Here is a 17,147-nt window from a genome sequence, read left to right as displayed (position 1 = left end):
ACTCTGTGATATTAGTGTCTCAGCACTTCTTCCTCATGCAATGTGTCACCTCAGCTGTTGACCACTGCTCCATGAAGAACTCCAGGAGGCAGCCCACGGGAACAGCCCACTGTCAGAACAGCCTTGTACAAACCCAGCACAAATCATCCTCCACAGAGAAGCACTGCAATCCAGCCTTCCTGTGTTTTCACTCATAGGGCACCCTCTGCCCAAGCACAGGTCAAACTACTTTATAAAAATATCTACTATTAGCACGTGCCTTTTTTTCCTCAGCAAAAACAAACTGGTGACATCATATAAAAGAAATATCACCCACCCTGGAAAAAAGGAATCAATCAAAGAGAAATAAATGAAGTTTCTAGACCTCAGCAATCTGCAACTACTGCACAGCCCTAGTCTTTGCCAGCATCACACTGTTACGTGGCCTAACTAGAACCTGTGCACACCAGCAACAAATCTGTTATTCAAAGCTGGAAGTCAGAACCCCCAAAATCAGCCGTGGCTCACTGCTCAGCTCCTTGAGACCCTACAGAATGAGGTCACAGCTCCAAGGTTCAGCATAACACATCACGCACCCACGAGGGATGAGGAGGGTGGGCACTGCCAGCTCTCGAACCAGGACGTGCCCAGGCCCTAGAGGCCAACGCAGCCAGCTCCCATGGCAGACTGCTCTGAGCGAGCCCTGGCAGCCACCAGCCCAGTGTGGCAGCAGGCAGCTCTGTGAACGAGATGTGATTTAACCTCAGCATTCCTTTGCTGTCCCGAGGATTTGAAGATGAAAAGCATCTCTATCAGGAATGGCATCCCACAAGTGGCCAAGCAGGTAGGCCACCTTCCCAGGATAGCCCCACAGCAGCAGGAACCCCAAAAGCTGGGCTAAACCCAAGCCCTGAGGAGCAGGAGCCAGGATCAGCTGTGCTGCAACACAAACCTGTGTTAACCAAGCACTGCATGGTAAAGTGTATCCCTCATGTCTTGCCCTCTGCAGTTCTAGGAATTACCCTTAGAAATAAGCACATACATCTCGGGAAATCAGCCATTATGTAAAAGCCTCACAAACTGACCGCAGCCCTGCCCTGACCCTGTCAGTCCATTTCTCCTCCCAACAGGAACACTACTACAAATACCACTGCTGTAATATCAGCTGTGCAGCACCCACAGCTCAGCAGACTGCCTGTAACGCCAGCCTGTTACAAACTCACACCTGCAACCAATGGATCCCTCGGGAATTTTTAATTTTGTGACTTGTCCTCCAAAAGCCACAACACTCGGAGCAACACCACTCCCTTGAATTTCATGTTCCTTCTCACCCCTCTTGACCACATCAAGGATCTGCTCATCCTGCATGTCACATCCACAGCCACACGTGTGGCAGGAGCAGGCTGGAGATGGGCAGCCTACATGTGTGACTAAATGACAGATAAATGCAAATAAACTAAACAGCAGCAAAGCCCCAGGCAACATCATTAACTTTGTCCAGCAATAACTACCTGTACCTGTGTGTGTTTATACATCCATGTATGCATTTATACACAGTAATACAAACCTGAGCACTGCATGTGTTTTATTTGCTTTAATTGTGACACCCATTTATATAACGTTTTACATAACTTATCTTTAAACCTGAGGTAACTTCTCACTGTAATTTGCATGAGCATGCTCAGATCTCACTAAAAATACTGATCAATGGTTGGTTCTCATTTTCAGTCACAGTACCATTTCCATGTAGTCTTTACAGATATATATAAATATATAAACACATGGAAATCCTGATACTACCCTGACATTACCTTTTCATGCTCTGCTTTGCATGGCAAACATCCTGAAACAACTGTAACGCTCACAGGGGAAGGTCCAAAATGAGCCAACAGTACAACAAGGAGGGAAGAAGGAATAGGAATGATTTTCACCATCATATTTACAAAGAACTTACTATATTAAACCCAACAACCACACAATTAAAGAATGATAAATTATTAACAGAACCTCTAAACCATTCTTGACTCTTCCTGTTGTTGAGCTGCATCACCTGCTCTTGTATCTTCATTTCAGCACTTCAAATACATTTTCAAAAGATTAACATCAAATTTCAAATGACCTAATTACAGCTTTATCACATTTTATTCCTATTTCGAGATGCAAATTGGCTTTCTACATCTCCATGTACATCCACGCTGTGCTCTGCGTGTTCTTCCCGTGCCGTTCTCCGGCTGGCTCAGCGCCACGATCGCAGTCCAGGTGACAGGACAGGGTCCCCTGCCCACGGAGTGCTCAGCGCTGTCCCATTGCTGCAGACAGCCACAGTGGACATGGCCCATCTTGTCCTTTGATACAGCACATGGCACGTGTGTGTGTGGGAACGACAGATGACATCCTTGATAGAGGGAAACAAAGAAAACCACGGTAGCAGCAGGCATAAACCACCTGAGTGTCCTGGGATCAGGCGTTCAGACCTGGGCTGGTATGAAATGGTGTCCTTTGTGTGCATGGATTTGTAAGGATTTGCTCCACCTGGTAATTCCCCCCGACTGGACACACTTGCCTGGCTAACTGGTACCACTGTCTCCCTCACACCCCTCAAAGGAACCAGTTTCCCTTTTCAGTTTCCCTTTTACCAGCTGTATGATGCAACAGGTTGATGATGATGGATCAGTCAGTGTGGCTTTATCCCAGGGCCCCTTTTCTCCCTCTTGCCTCTACTTACTGAAGCAGGTCCCAAGGCCCTGCTGCTGTGGACTTCGGGGTTGTGTATGTTTGGGGTTTACTGCTGCTCATCAGCAATTCCAGAGCACAAACCCACACACCACATCAGGTCCTGCCATAGCAGGTTGTTCCTTACAGCTTTCACAACAGCATCTTACCCAAAGCCTTGCAATAACCTCCAGCCCGTCTGGTGACAGAGCACTGCAAGCTCCTGGAAAGGTCATAAGCCATTCCTAGAAAATGAATTCACTCTCAATTAGCATTATATTTTACACAACTCTTCTTTTATGCACCATTCTGGGATGATGCCAGAGCCTGGCCCAGCGAACACACAGCATCACTCTCATGACATGCAGGTACTCTGGATCTCACTCTTGTGAGAAACACAGCAAGACTCTGGAGAGAGCTGCAGCAGTGGGAATGTTTATTTTCCAAGCAGGGAAGAGAGGGTCATGCTCATTCTAACCTAGGGAGACGTGGCGGGAGTTACAGAAATGTTCAGGGTACAATGATTTGGCCAAGAGCCAGAAGGAATTCCAGGAGGAATCTCTGGCCTCGTAGCTGCTGCTGTAGCAAGCAGAGCAATTCCCAACACTTCCAAGGGTCACACCTGTCGTGTACAGCTGAAGCCTGAACAACCTTCCAGCACAGCACACCAGCATCCCGCAAATAACTCTGCCTGAACTGAAATGTGAATTAAAGCAAAGAACAGCAGGAAGCAGACAGGGCTCTTCAGGGTTCTGGGCAAGGCACCTGAGGGACTCAAACCTCCTCTGAACACACAGAAGGAGGAGTTGGCAAGCTCAGTATCAGAACTGGTTGTAACTGGACATTTTAAATGGAACCAAGCTCCCAGCTTCTTCTCTGGGAAGCACGTGGCACCCTGCCTCGGATGGCAAGCACGGCCCTGGGTGATACCAGCCCTGCCTGGCAGCCAAGACCAATGCTCCCAGGGCTAGAAACCAACAGCACTTTCCTGCTTACACCTTTAGCATCTCCCTCTCTAGAAATACAACAACAAATCCCACACACTTTAATCCAGCTGAAGAGGACAAACAAAAGAGAATCCCAGTGAAGCTCAAAGTACTCTTGAAAAAGGATTTCCTTCACCTCAGTCCCCAGTGGGACAGTTTACTCCTACAGTCCTATTCTGGCAAACTAGGTCCCTCCAAGATGAGGCTTTTCTTCTCCCTCCTTATGAAAGCTTTTATGTGGGTTTCTGTCATTTACAAGCACAACATATTTAAAAGTTTAAAAAATAAATCTGATATCAAATGTAAGCAGGAACAAAGTAACTTGTCTAAAACTGATTCCCTTAAGTTTCAGATGATGTCATTACTGGTGAATAATAATGCAGACGTGGATTTGCTGCCAACAGGAAACACTGTAGTATGGAATGGAATGGAATGGAATGGAATGGAATGGAATGGAATGGAATAATAGAATAGAATAGAATAGAATAGACTCTTCCAAGTTGGAAGGGACCTACAAGGACTACCCAGTCCAGCCCCTGGCCCTGCACAGACACCCCAAATCCCACCCTGGGCATCCCTGGCAGCGCTGTCCAAAGGCTCCTGGAGCTCTGGCAGCCTCGGGGCCGTGCCCATTCCCTAGGGAGCCTGGGCAGTGCCCAGCACCCTCTGGGGGGAAAGAGCCTTTCCCTCATCTCCAACCTAAATATATGTCACAGTCTCATTTAATTTTGAGTTTATTTTCAAGTTACTCCAAGTGTGTTAGAAATGCCTAATTTCACTTTTTTGCAACTAGTTTGGTCCAAACTGACAGGGAAACCCCAACATATTTCTTAACGACCCATGATTTGAACTGCAGAATCCCAACCCTGGCTGGAGGTTGGAAAAAGATGAGGTTTAAGATCCCTTCCAAACCAAATGATTCTGGGATTCTGTGATTCTATGGAAAGTCACAAATTTCCTCTTTTTCTGCAGATACTTTTCTTGCCTTTTTACAAACATGACATAAAGTGTTAATATTGTTTCACTGCTTGTGACTTATCAACACAAAATCAGAGCTCAGCCTTGCTCTTCTCAAAGGGAAAACCTTACCTGACTGAACCCTTCCAGCCCACGCAGGCTGTGCTCCACAAGACACTCCTTTAAAGTGCTCCACAAGACATACTTCCTTAAAAAGTGATTGTGACATTTTCTGTGGCAGTTCTGTCCCCTTGAAGCCCTGTGGCATGAGCAGGACCTGGAATGCCAGCAGGCCAGTGCCACTGAGCCTCCCCATCAGCATGGTTTGCAGTTAAAGCAATCAGTTCTGCTCTGAGAGGGATTTCAGAGCTCCAAGAATGCTAAGAAACACAAAATTCAGAAAGAGCAATGAAAAGGCAGCAGCAGCCAGCAGGTTCAGACCGTGAGCATGGGCAGCCAGACAGGCTCTGTTCCCACTCACTGCGCAATTCCGGGTAAGTGCTCTTCAGAAACACCTCCTCGACACACGGTTTCCTTCCTAAAACCATTTGCCAACTCTCACACCACAAAAAAGCAGAAAAAATTATTCTGAAGAGCATTTGTAGCGAGTGCTTTGTATCTGAAAAACTTCCTTGCACCAAAGCATAAAACAACAGTTCTGCTTGCTCTAAATGAAAGGTCCCAAGCAACCAAAAAACCTCAACTAAACAACAAAACCTGCCCACCCTCCCTGCAGAAAGCCTCCTGGGACAACGGTTAGGACTGATAACCTAAAAATATCAAGGCTTGGCTCATTTTTGAATACTAAAGGCAGCAGCAGTTCTGATTGCAACTGACACGTTGACTAGATCATTTCCTACAGCCCCTTGCTTTGGAAGCATCAGGGAACAACCCCAGCTCCAGCCTTTTCCAGCCCTTTGGGTATTTTTCAAATAAGATTGTGACTGAACTTCAGCAACTACTTCAGTTCAGCATTTTTTAAAAGAAAAAATTTAGCAGTATGGTATAAAGGGATATAAACTGTTTATGGGACTTAAGTAGCAGCCAACACCAGTTCAGGGCAGCTCCAGACTGTAACTGGGAGCAGAACACTCTGCCCAGTACCCACTTGGTGCAGGACTACTCTTCACACCATCTCCTCACTGCTGGTGTCACTTTCAGCACCCATTTCCTTCCCTGCTCCCCTCTCCTTACCATCTGCAAATGTCAGGAGTGAATCTGAAACATGAACTCCCACTTTTCAGTAACACCCACAGCATCCCACAAGGGCAGGGGGCTGTGCCCAGCCTGCAAACCAGGGGAATATCACCACATTCCCTGTGAACAGCCACAGGAGAAGCACACAGCTGATCACACCCAAACCTTGGAGTTACCTGAGATGTAAAATAAGGTAATTTTTGCTGAGAAAAAATGAAACCCAGAATGGAATCCCACAAAATCCAGAAGAGCCAGCACATGGCATTACCTACCTTTCCAGAAAGCACAACATGCACTCAGATCTATTGATTCCAATAGCAGATGTATTGAGAACTACAGATTGCAACACACAATCAGAAGTCATTGTGGATTGTCACTCCCCTGCCCTGCCAGGCACTCGAGGAGCACAGTGCATTCTAGACATACCTTCAGCCTCAAAGAGAGCATTTTCTGAAGATCCCAAGCAGCAGAGGCTGACTCCATGCACTGACAGGTTTGCTGGGTTCCACAGAACAGAAACTGCCCAGGCTGGTGCTGCACAGCTGCCCCTCAGTGTCAGTCAGAGCCTGGCACAAGGGCAGCCAGGAAGACACCGGTGACAGCCAACTCCAATCTGGAGCCTGAGATTCTGGGATTCTACTGAGGCAGCTCCAGTGGCCTGCCAGCCATCAGGATGGGAAACTCATCAAGCACAGACCATAACTCTGCTGCCAGCCCTTCCAGTCTCTTCTGACTCGGCCTTCCAGAACAGCTCCGCTCCCCTTCCTCTTCTACAGATAAACTATTAATTTTCTTCATGATGTTACGTATTACACCTAAAATATTAATGTACTCAAATTAATGCGCACACATGAGAGAGAGTTAAGTCAAACCCAACCAAAGAGAAGTTAATGGATTTGCCAAAAGCTTGGGAGGAAAGGAGGGGCAAAGCCAGCAATAGAACCTTGTTATCACATATCTCTGTCCTCTGCATGAATCTCCGTGTTTAACTGGTGTGTCTGAAAATATAGAATCCCAGAATGGTTTGGATTGGCAGGAATCTTAAATCCCATGTCATTCCACCCCTGCCAAGGGCAGAGACACCTCCCACTGTGCCAGGCTGCTTCAAGCCCCAATGTCCAGCCTGGCCTTGGACACTGCCAGGGATCCAGGGGCAGCCACAGTTTCTCTGGGCACCCTGTGCCAGGGCCTGCCCACCCTCACAGGGAGGAATTCCTTCCCAATATCCCATCCGACCCTGCCCTCTGGCTGTTAGAAACCACTGCCCCTTGTCCTGCCACTCCAGGCCCTTGTCAAACTCCCTCTCCAATTATATTGGAGCCCCTTCAGTATAATTATATACAAATATTGTGTATTTAACACAGAGTTCTGGCTTTAACAATTTACACAGCAGCTTTAAATCCAGAGAGTCTTTTGTCCCCACAGTTCTACAAAGCACGTGGGGATCGCGGCATCGCGCTGAGCACTCCAACCTGAGCATCAGCCACTCTGCAGCCACACACAGAAACGCTGACGGAGCAAGGAAAGCAGAAGGAAACGCGTAACAGTCCCTCGAAATAAATGTTTAGACTATTGCATGGGACTATGACAAAGTTCAGCCTGGTGGAATCATGAGCTGCTGCGGTGGCCGCACACCAACCTCCTGCCGAGGGCTCCTGCCCCACAGCGCTGTCCCTCCCGCACACATCGGGAACGGCTCCACACCCACCCCAGGGCAGCAGCACCTCATTCACGGAGCCCTCGTTCCCAGATTTGCCAAGGCAGCCTGTCACCCCACGGCTCAGCCTCCCCTGCTGCTCCAGGGGCTGTGGAAGGAACGGGTGTGCTTCCATGGAGGCAGCAATGTCCTTAGAAATCAGGGACTGCTGGAAGACGTGGGAGTAAAACTGCAGGGGACTATGAGCAATACCACAGGGTGAAGCGCAGCTGTGGGTGAGAAACTGCTACTATTTCTGATACCGCTTGTAAATCACACCCTGGAGAGACAGCGCCGAGACACGGTGTGCCAGGACACTTCTCTCGGAATGGATGGAGAGGGCTCTCAAGGAGCTGGATACATTATTTCCCTTCGTTCTTTGGACACAGAGTTGCACAGGACTGTTACAAACCCAGCCGGAGCTGCAGAGACATCGCATCCCGCTGCGGGCCCCGCACGGCTCCGCTGCGTTCTCCAGTTTTGTCATCAGGCTTGACCCTCCTTTCAGGCTTTTTTCCTCTTTTTTTTTTTTTTTTTTTACCCTCCTTTCACACCTTTCACAGACTGACCAGAGACCCAGGATAATTTTGCCCAAACACCTCCTGTAAAAGGCAGAGTGCTGAGGTTGGCTTTGCAGTGGTGACTCAGCCCCGCTGGGGAATACCAGGTTCTCCTGCAGGATTGTTCCTACAGCCAACAATCCCGGGAGCTGCTGGGTTGTTGGGTTGTAGCTTTGCTACACCACCACAGGCTGTGACTAAATGCAACACATCCCACACCATCAAGGGATTTCACCTCTCTGTAATGATCACTCACCTGTGCTAGTTCACCAGATTGCAGAGGTTTGTTCTTGCCCCAACTCAGAACAAGGCTGAGGCCTTCTGCTGTTATTCATCAGCCAGTTCCAAAGGCAGAAACCCAATTTCAAAACCAGACTTCTCAAAAAGTAACTAGTAAGTCCATATCTGGCTCCTTTACAAGTTTAATGCGGATAACTAACATTTGTCTGATAAGTTACTGCAAATATAAACAAAGCAAAAGGGAAACTTGAATGTGGAGTAGAAGAGATGTGAAAAATATTCACTGAAACATGGTCAAAAGTTAAAAGGTCTCTGTACACACTAGGAAATGGAGAGTATTTCTTGGACTGTAGAAAAAATGTTCAGCTATTTCAGCCAAACCCAGATGAACAATTTCATCATCTCTCAATTGAAGAAGATGACTTGAGCAGAAGCACATCAAAACATTGATAGAAACACCCAAGTGAGAAAGAGGCTCTTCACTAATGCAATAACACAGCACCTGGAAACTGAAAATAAGCAAACTTGGATTGGAAACACACATGATTTTTTTCCAATAATGAACCAATAAACCATGGGGACATCTCATTAGTGGATTTGTTGACTTTCCCTCAAGACCAGCTGTGCTTTCTTTTGGCCAATGTGCTTGTCCTGATGCAAGAGAGTTGGTGGATAAGAGTCCAAATACTGCCAAGAACCACTTTGGTATTAAAAGCTGCGAATTCATAGAACATAATATCTACTAGTATCTAGCAGAAATATTTTACTTTTTTTTCACTTGTTACATCCTTCCAGTCTGCCAGATGAGGCAAAATGCTGCTTTCTGGGAGTAAATGTACCATGCATTTTACTAAAAGAGGAAAACACAATGAAATCCATGAGCAATTCCATAAAAACAATAAGGCAGCTCTCACAGAGTTCCAGATTACTGGGTTAACAACTGCAAACAGGAAATTTAAAAATATCTTTGTTTCTGCAATTCTGGTTTATTTTTTCCTGTCAAAATATACTATTGCTTAACTTTCTGCTTGTCTTGACTGCTTGCTAAAACTAATGGATGAAGCACTAAAAATTGATGAACATCCCAGCACAAGCCTATACTGGTTAGCTGGGGAACTAAGCACATCCACACCCAGTGAAACTCAGTGTCCTCCCTCCCGCTCTGCCTGTAAGCACAGGACTAAGCCCTGGCCTCACCTGGAGAAGCAGCACCCATCAGTTTTTGGGGATGTGCCTGGGAGGAAAAGAAGGAAACTCCTCCATGGGCTGCAGGCTGGGGAACCCTGCACATATTGTCAGCCTCTTCCAACAGCTCTTCCAAAGGCCCAGGAGAGTGCAACAAGGAGGGATTTGCACTCTCCAAGACCAGGAGAGAGTATTCACCCCTGGCACCCTGGGTGCCCCTGGCTGTGGTCCCAGCGCTGGAGAGCACCAAGCACCAGAACAAAGCAGATCATGGAATCATGGAATTGTTTGGGCTGGAAAAGATCCCCAAAATCATCAAGTCCAGCCATTCCCCCAGCACTGCCAAGTGCACCACTAACCACATCCCCGATCTACATGTCTCTTAAATCCATCCAGGGATGGTGACTCCACCACTGCCCTGGACCGTCTGTGCCAGGGATGACAACCCTTTTGATGGAGAAATTTTCCCCAGTATCCAATCTAAACTTCCCCTGGCACAACTTGAAGCCATTTGCCTCAAGATGTTTCAGCCTGTTCAGACCACACTACCAGAGACCACGGCCCCCAGGACACCCCTGTCCCTCAGAGAGTGCCCTCCTGAGGGGGTGGAGATGCTCAGTCATCACACGGGGTGGGGGAGCAACACCCCAGGAAAAAATCTACACGAGAGACTGGGTGAGATTTGCCAAACACCTTGTTATTGCCATTATATTGTGTACAAGAGGCATTTGGATGCAACAGCCAGGCAACATCCAAAACCAGCTGTGCATAAAGTCCTAAAGTGGACTGTGAATGGGCTCGTTTTTTTCAGATAAAACTCTGGAAACAAATTACTATTCATATCAGTCAGCCATATCATATCATATCAGATATGCTAATGAACACCCAGGTTACAGGGCTATCAGCCCTGACACGATGCACAGCATGGTCACTGTGGCAAACCCATGTGATTCCGAAGCATTAGCTCACCTGTAGCACAAACAAGCCTCCAGCACTGCTACAGAGCACCTTTGTAAGACACTTTCAATGCCACAAACCATGTTTTAATAAAATATTTTGAGAACTGTACACCTACAGGCTGCCATACAAGAGAGGGCTACCCCCTTCCAGGAGAGGGTTACCTGGGTAAGGAGAACACTCTGTTTTTGGTGTAGATATACTACACTACTACTACAAAACTTATATTGTAGAAAGAAAGAAGAAAACATATTAAGGTAATATTAAAGATGGTGGCCTCTGAGTTTTGGAAAGCCTTACAGTGATTGTATAACACTTTTTGTCTTCCCCAGTATCTCCCCACACTGCTTTGATAATTTTTGTCAAGATATCTTTACCCATTTCCTTTATCAGCACTAAGGAAAAAGTTCCCCTTTGCTTGCAGAACACATTTCTTTGTTGTGACGTGGCTGCCATCCCACTAGTGCTGAACTCAACAGGTACCCAGGTGCCCACAGGACTGCTCACAAGACAGGGCACCTAAAGGCTTGGGCTGCTGGAGAGCACTCATTAAACCATAGTATTTTTCTTTCTTTTTTCTTAATTAAACATGAACTGTGTTTAATATTTCTAACGTTTTATCCTTTCAGAGGTAAAATCTGGGTAAAACCTTCTAGAATTAGAAGAATCTTTACGTACAAAAATCTTCTGTGATCTATAGTGGCTCTCAAATACCAGCAGGCCAGACAATGTTCATGTAGGCCAGCCCTTTCCACACTACTGTCCCCTCTTGGTGTTACTTGGGTTTGGATTTTCTAAAGCATTCTAGCATAGGCACAAGCATGGCTCATTCATGATGCCTGTTGTGGGCAGGCTCCCAGAAAAACTGAGCCTGTCATCTTGACTAACTCTTCAGGAAAAATTGAAATAATCGGAGATTTTTAATTATTTGCAAAACTTATACACCTTGGTACTGTCTGAACTTGGCACATGAAAGGAAATCATTCTGGGCACAGCACAATTAACCTCAGGGATTCCCTCTGCTATGATAAAACCAAAGCAAATAGCACTCTAGTTTTAGGATTATCCTCATCTTCAAATTTTACCCAAATTTCCAAATTTGCCCACAGCTAGTGATAAGCCTGCATAAAAGAGAGGAACTAGATGCTGCTGTGTAAAACCAGACCTGTTTTTGAAAGGGAAATGCTGAATGTTAAGAGCATAAGATCTGCCCACACACAGGGTTTAGCTTTGCAGTGTAACAAAGAAGTGCTTTTCTTAACCCAGCCATGCTCACTCTGTCCCAGGGCTTCCTGAGTAACTCCCATCATCATTTCAGGCTAATCTGATAACTGCATGAGCTGCTTTTAGGTAACTAAACCTCTTACTAAGTTATTGACCACTGCTAGGCCTGGAGCAAGAAGGTTCAAAGTTTAAATATACACGAAGTAATAAAATCAATACTTGTTATTTCATTTAGTGAGCATGATCCAACCCTGCAGCACCAGGTGCATGTTATAAGAACAGGTAACAAAATACTGCAGAGAAAATTAATAATTTACCTCCCCTCACCTACAGCTGTAACGAGTAACCCTGTACAGATTTCTAGTTGAACAAACCCATACAAAAGGAGTTGCCTTGTCTTGGATATGAGGTTCTGTAATGTTTCTGTTGTAGATGAGACACCCAGAGACCTCTCATTACGGACTTTTTCCAGCCACCAGCAACTTGTCAGCCAGCCCATCCCTGCTCCCAGGAATGGAGGGTGTCCCTGAGGGGCACGGCACATACACCATGGCACAGCAGCACCAGGCACGGGCAGCCAGCAGCATCACCTGCAAGCTGAGGAGAAGGCAGAGCTCCTCACACCACGCAGCTGAACCACCTTGTCCCACATCACCTGTGCCTGAGCAGCAGTGGCTGGCCCAGGGACCCTGGCCCATGGCCTGTGGCACAGCTGCCACCAATCTTTCTATCCAGCCAGGGCTACCCTTGAGGCATAGAGTGACCCATGGCACTTGCTGAGTCTCAGCTTCCTCACACATCAAGGCCACTCTCTCTTCTTCCTCCTTTCCTGGCTTTCTTCAAAGAGCCACCTCCCTTGCCAACCATTCCCCATGCCCCAGCTGTCCCTGGTGCCTGCAGACCTGGTACCAGGCTGAACAACACCAGGACTCCTCCTTGGGATGGGACCCAAGAGGAGAGGAGCCAGCACAGGCGGTGGAGGGGCCAGGAAACCGTGAAGAGCCAGGCTGGCTGCTCAGGGCAGAGCACTGAGGCAGCTGAGGTGTGGGATTTCATCAGCCCAAACAGCCACATCGAGGAACACACGACCTGCACATAGAGGGAGTCAAACAGCCCCCTGCCCGCTTTGGCATTACTGTTCTGTGCCTCTAAGAGCATCTCCATCCTTCCCAGAGAGCTGGAAGCTGCTTGACTGGAGCAGCTCAGGCAAACGGAGAGAACAGGAATGATCAAACCTCAGTCTCACAAGGAGTCACAGCATTCTGTGAACACACCAACAGCTCCATGGCTCAGCACACTTCAGCAGTGTCCAAGGCTCTCCAATGCATTTGTCCCACAAGTGGCAAGGGCTCCACTGTCCTGACTCCAACTTCTAAACTACATTACATAAGTTTAACGTGCTTTTGATACTTTGAAAGTATCAGTTTGCCATCAGAACTGCTGAAATTGCCACAGAGATGTTGCCCAGCCTCAGGTGCAAGGGAGACTGTGACTACTGCAGGGATAAACCCATGAAAAATATTTCTCTTAAATATATGGGAACTCCTGTCAGAAAGGAAACATGAAAACACCTGATCTGCTTCTACAAAACCAAACCAGAAATGACACCTTTTTTTTCTGAACTGCACACTGTACATCATGTTAAAAAGAAACAGAAGTATGATTAAAACACTGGGTAAGCCTCCTGAACACTGCACAGCTTGGCACACTGCCTCCTTTTTGGTTGCAGCACCTATGTAACATTGTCTTTTTGGTTGCAATACTATAAAACATTGAAATTTTTTGTTACAGTTCTGTATAAACACTAACATGAGTGCTTTGAGTGTCCAGGAGAAACTCGATTTTATACAACTAAATCCTGATTATTTTTTTTTTTTTTTACTATCTATTTGCTTGTGTACTACCAAGACAAGCAAACAGTGTCATAGATAAGCTGTTTGCTACTAAATACTCCATGAACTTCCCTGATACAATTATCTCAGGTTTTGACACTGTGACAAGTGAACTCCTCCTCAGTTTTCTTTCTTTAAAATCAATCTCTGGGCGCTACCATAAGCTAAGGAAAAAAGGGTACAAACCCCCCCGCCAGCAGTGCTACAAATCAGTTCTGCCTCTTCTGCCCCTTCATTCACAAAATGAAACACCTTTCCTCGTGCTATTGACCCTGAGCTGCCCACGAAATGATCATTTGTTTGATCAGGTACAACCAACCTCTTTTCATCAGTTTCAATCAAAATTCACCATCCTGTGCAGGCAGCTAAACTCCTTTTCTGTTTAACTCTTCAGGAATCCACTCTGTCATCACTTTGCCTGAAAATCTTAATTTTTTCATGTCCTTAAACTTTCTAAGTTTCAAGTACACATGCTTGAGGCTTCTCTCCAGGCTCACCTCACCATCTGTGCCCGAGTCCTCACTGACACAGGCCAGCGCGAGTCCTGCGAGCCTCCCGTCCCGGACCACACGTGCAGAGCACCCTTCTGCCAGCACTGGCACTAGGACTGGCTATTTCTGCATTTCCCTTCCTGTTTCTACAGAGCTTCTAAAATACATGGCAGAACATCATTCCTCATGCCACGGCAAAGTGTCTTGAATAGTTTATTCTGCGCACGGAAGATCCGCGGGTGCCCCAGGGCCCGCTCGGGCATCCGTGAGCCGCACCAGGCAGCGCCTCCCGCCTCCGCCTCCTCCGCCAGCTGTTTGGAGACGCTGCTGGGCGCTGGTTCCGATGAAAGAGCGACAGCCTAACCTGACTGGACCCCTGTCGTAAAAAGCGCTCATCCAGGTGATTTACCTGATTTTAATTGCACTTTTTACACTTCAATCACTCCCGGGGAATTGCTGCGATGCCGCTGACAATCCATCCTCCTCCTCCGTCACACCCGAAAGGAGCAAGGGGTCCTGCCGGGGGGGGCTGCACCCGTGTGCACCCCCCTTCGCCCGGTGACCCCGTTCCCCGGCACCGGCTGCCCGGGCGGCGCGGTGGCTGTCGAGGCTTTCGGTCCCCAGTCGCCGCCCTCGCCCCCATCACACCAGGCGCCACCGAAGTTCCGCCGCCCGCCCCAACTCCGCCGCGGCCGCCCATTGTCTGCGCGCCGGGAGGCGCTTTGGGGAGAAACGAGCCGAAGAGCCGAGTCCTCCGCCCCGCCCGGCCTCCCCCGCCGCTCCCCTGCCCGCGGCCCCGCCACGGCGGGCCCCAGCTCGGGGCAGGGCCGGGGGGGCGCGGGGGTCCCCGGGGGCGGGGGCGCTGCCCGGCGGTGCCGCGGGGCGGGCGCTGCGCCAGCGAGGGCTCCCCCTCCCGCTCCCCCCGCCGCCCCGCCCGGGCCCGGCGCCGAGGGGCTGCCAGGGCGGCCGCTCCCCGCAGCCCCCGGCCCTCCCCGGCCATGGCCGCCCTGTCACCGGGGAACACCCCGCGGCCCCGCTCCGCCGCCGCGGGTGAGCCGGGGCCAAGGTGCCCGAGCCCTGCCCGGGCGGGAGGCCGAGGCGCCGGGGCCGAGCCCGCTGACAGCGCGGCCGAGCCCCGCCAGCCGCCGCCGCGGCCCCGCGCTCCCCGCCCCGGGCCCGGCTCCGGCAGGGACGCGGCGCGGAGCCGCGGGCGGGCGGCGCGGGGCGGCCGCATCCCCTCCCCGGGCGCGCACAATGGCCCCCGCCACCCCGGGGCTCCGGTGTCACCGCGGGGGGAGCAGCTTTGTGTCGGGAATCCAGCCCAAAACCCACAAAACACACAAAACCAGCGCGCGGGGAGCGCGGGAGCGGCGCCGAGGAGCGCGGCTCCTCCTTCCCCGCTCCGGGAAGGCCTGCGGGAGGGAGCGCGGCGGCGAGAGCACCGGGGGCGGCGGGGCCGGGGCCGGGGTGCCGGGCGCGGTGCGTTACCTGCCGTGGAACCAGTCCTTGCAGGCGTCGCACTCGATCATGAAGCGGGTCACGTCGTAGGGCAGCCGGCAGATGCAATAGACGGGCACCGTCGCCATGTTCGCGCCGATCGCGCCGATCCGCTCCGCTCACCGCTGCCCGCCCGCCCGGCCGAGCGGAGCGGAGCGCGGCGGGGCCGAGGCGCCGAGGGGGGAGACCCGGGGGAGGAAGGGGAGAGCGAAAAAAACCGAAATAATACAAAATAATAAAAAACGCTAAAAAACCGCGATAGTGGATTTAGGGCTCCAGAGGGGCGGGCGAGCGGTGCCGGAGGACGGGGAAGCGCTGCCCGGAGCCGGGGGCCATGGCCAGGTCCCGCCGCCCGCCGGCGCCGCGGGCCGGGGCTCTCTGTTGTTGTTGTTGTTGTTGTCCCTCCAGGATGGTGATTCCCGGTGTTCGGCGATCGCGGCGGTGCCCCCTGGTGACAGCCCGGCGCGGCCTCCCCGGCGGGCCCGGCCTTGCGTCAGCCCGGAGGGAGCGGGGCCGAGCGGGGCCGGGCGGAGCGCGGCGCAGCGGAGCGGGGCTCCCCGGTCGGGGCCGGGGCGCGGCGGGGGCTCGGCGGAAAACGCGTGTTTTTGTTAACCCCCGCCTGCCGGGAGGGAGCTGCCCAGCCCGAGCGCCCCCGCCCGCCCCGCCGGGGGGGCCTGGGGGGCGGTGCGGGGGGAGTCGGAGCGGAGAGCGCTCGGGGGGCTGCGGGAACGGGGGGACCCCGCTCGGGGCGCCCGGGGGTGTCTGCGGAGCGGGCAGAGCCCGCGCGGGGAGCGGGGAGCTCGGCGGCCTGCGAGAACGGGGGGGCTCCGGGCCGCCCCAAGGGCGAGGAAGCCCGGAGAAGTGGCCTCAAGTGCGGTGCGACCCGCGGGAACAACGCTCGGCTGGGTGCGCGGGTGGGGTAACGAGATACACACCGCGGCCGGTTCGCATCAAAGGAACCCGAAAGAACGAGCCTCTTCCTATTCAGTAACATGATCTTAGTGGGGGTTTAACCAGCTCGGGGGTTTACTGGGGGTTGGAAGGAGATGGTCTTTAAGGTTGCCTCCAGCTCTAAGTACCCTGTGAATCTCTATTTGTATGATTCCTGCTTTTAAAGTCACCACCTCTGCTCACAGCAGCCCTTTCCCTGCTGTGACACCAAGGGGATGGTAATAAACACCTTGTGCCCACCAAGAACCAGATCACAGCAGCATATGGGCTGTGGGGGGACACTGAGGCCCTGACTGACTATGTACCCCAACACCACACAGCCCCACAGACACCAATCTCCTCCCATGCAGAGGCAAAAGAGGAATCATGGAGTTGGAGCCGAGGCTGAAGATGCAGAACCTCGCTGCCCTGCCATGCCAATGCTCTGAGAGGGGTTAAACAAATGGACTGGGGACTTTCGGAAGGGCCGCTATTCCCAGAGTGTTCAATGGCCACTGGAACCTTTCCCTGAGGAGCGAGAGCTTCCTACAGAGTGGTTGCAAAGGGCCTCGCAATGAAGGTGGGATTTTAATTCTATTACAATGGATTCAGCATCTTGAATCCATTACATTTGGTGGTGTGGC

General features: G+C 50.6%; 1 protein-coding gene across 2 annotated transcripts in view; it reads right to left on the bottom strand.

Moving 5' to 3' along the window:
- PHF2 (PHD finger protein 2) overlaps nt 1-16,019 on the bottom strand; it is a 59,741-nt gene extending 43,722 nt beyond the window's left edge. For both annotated transcript variants that reach the window (XM_082288606.1, XM_082288607.1), the window contains exon 1: nt 15,565-16,019. In XM_082288606.1, coding sequence (XP_082144732.1) covers nt 15,565-15,662 — 98 coding nt within the window. In that variant the 5' untranslated portion in view covers nt 15,663-16,019. The remainder of the gene's footprint in view (nt 1-15,564) is intronic.
- Nucleotides 16,020-17,147: the final 1,128 nt, after the last annotated feature.

This window comes from Coloeus monedula (genome assembly GCF_965178545.1).
Source record: "Coloeus monedula genome assembly, chromosome: 11".
NCBI lineage: Eukaryota > Metazoa > Chordata > Aves > Passeriformes > Corvidae > Coloeus > Coloeus monedula.
The sequence above is the reverse complement of the archived record's forward strand: the minus strand, read 5'-3'. Positions and strand labels throughout refer to the sequence as shown.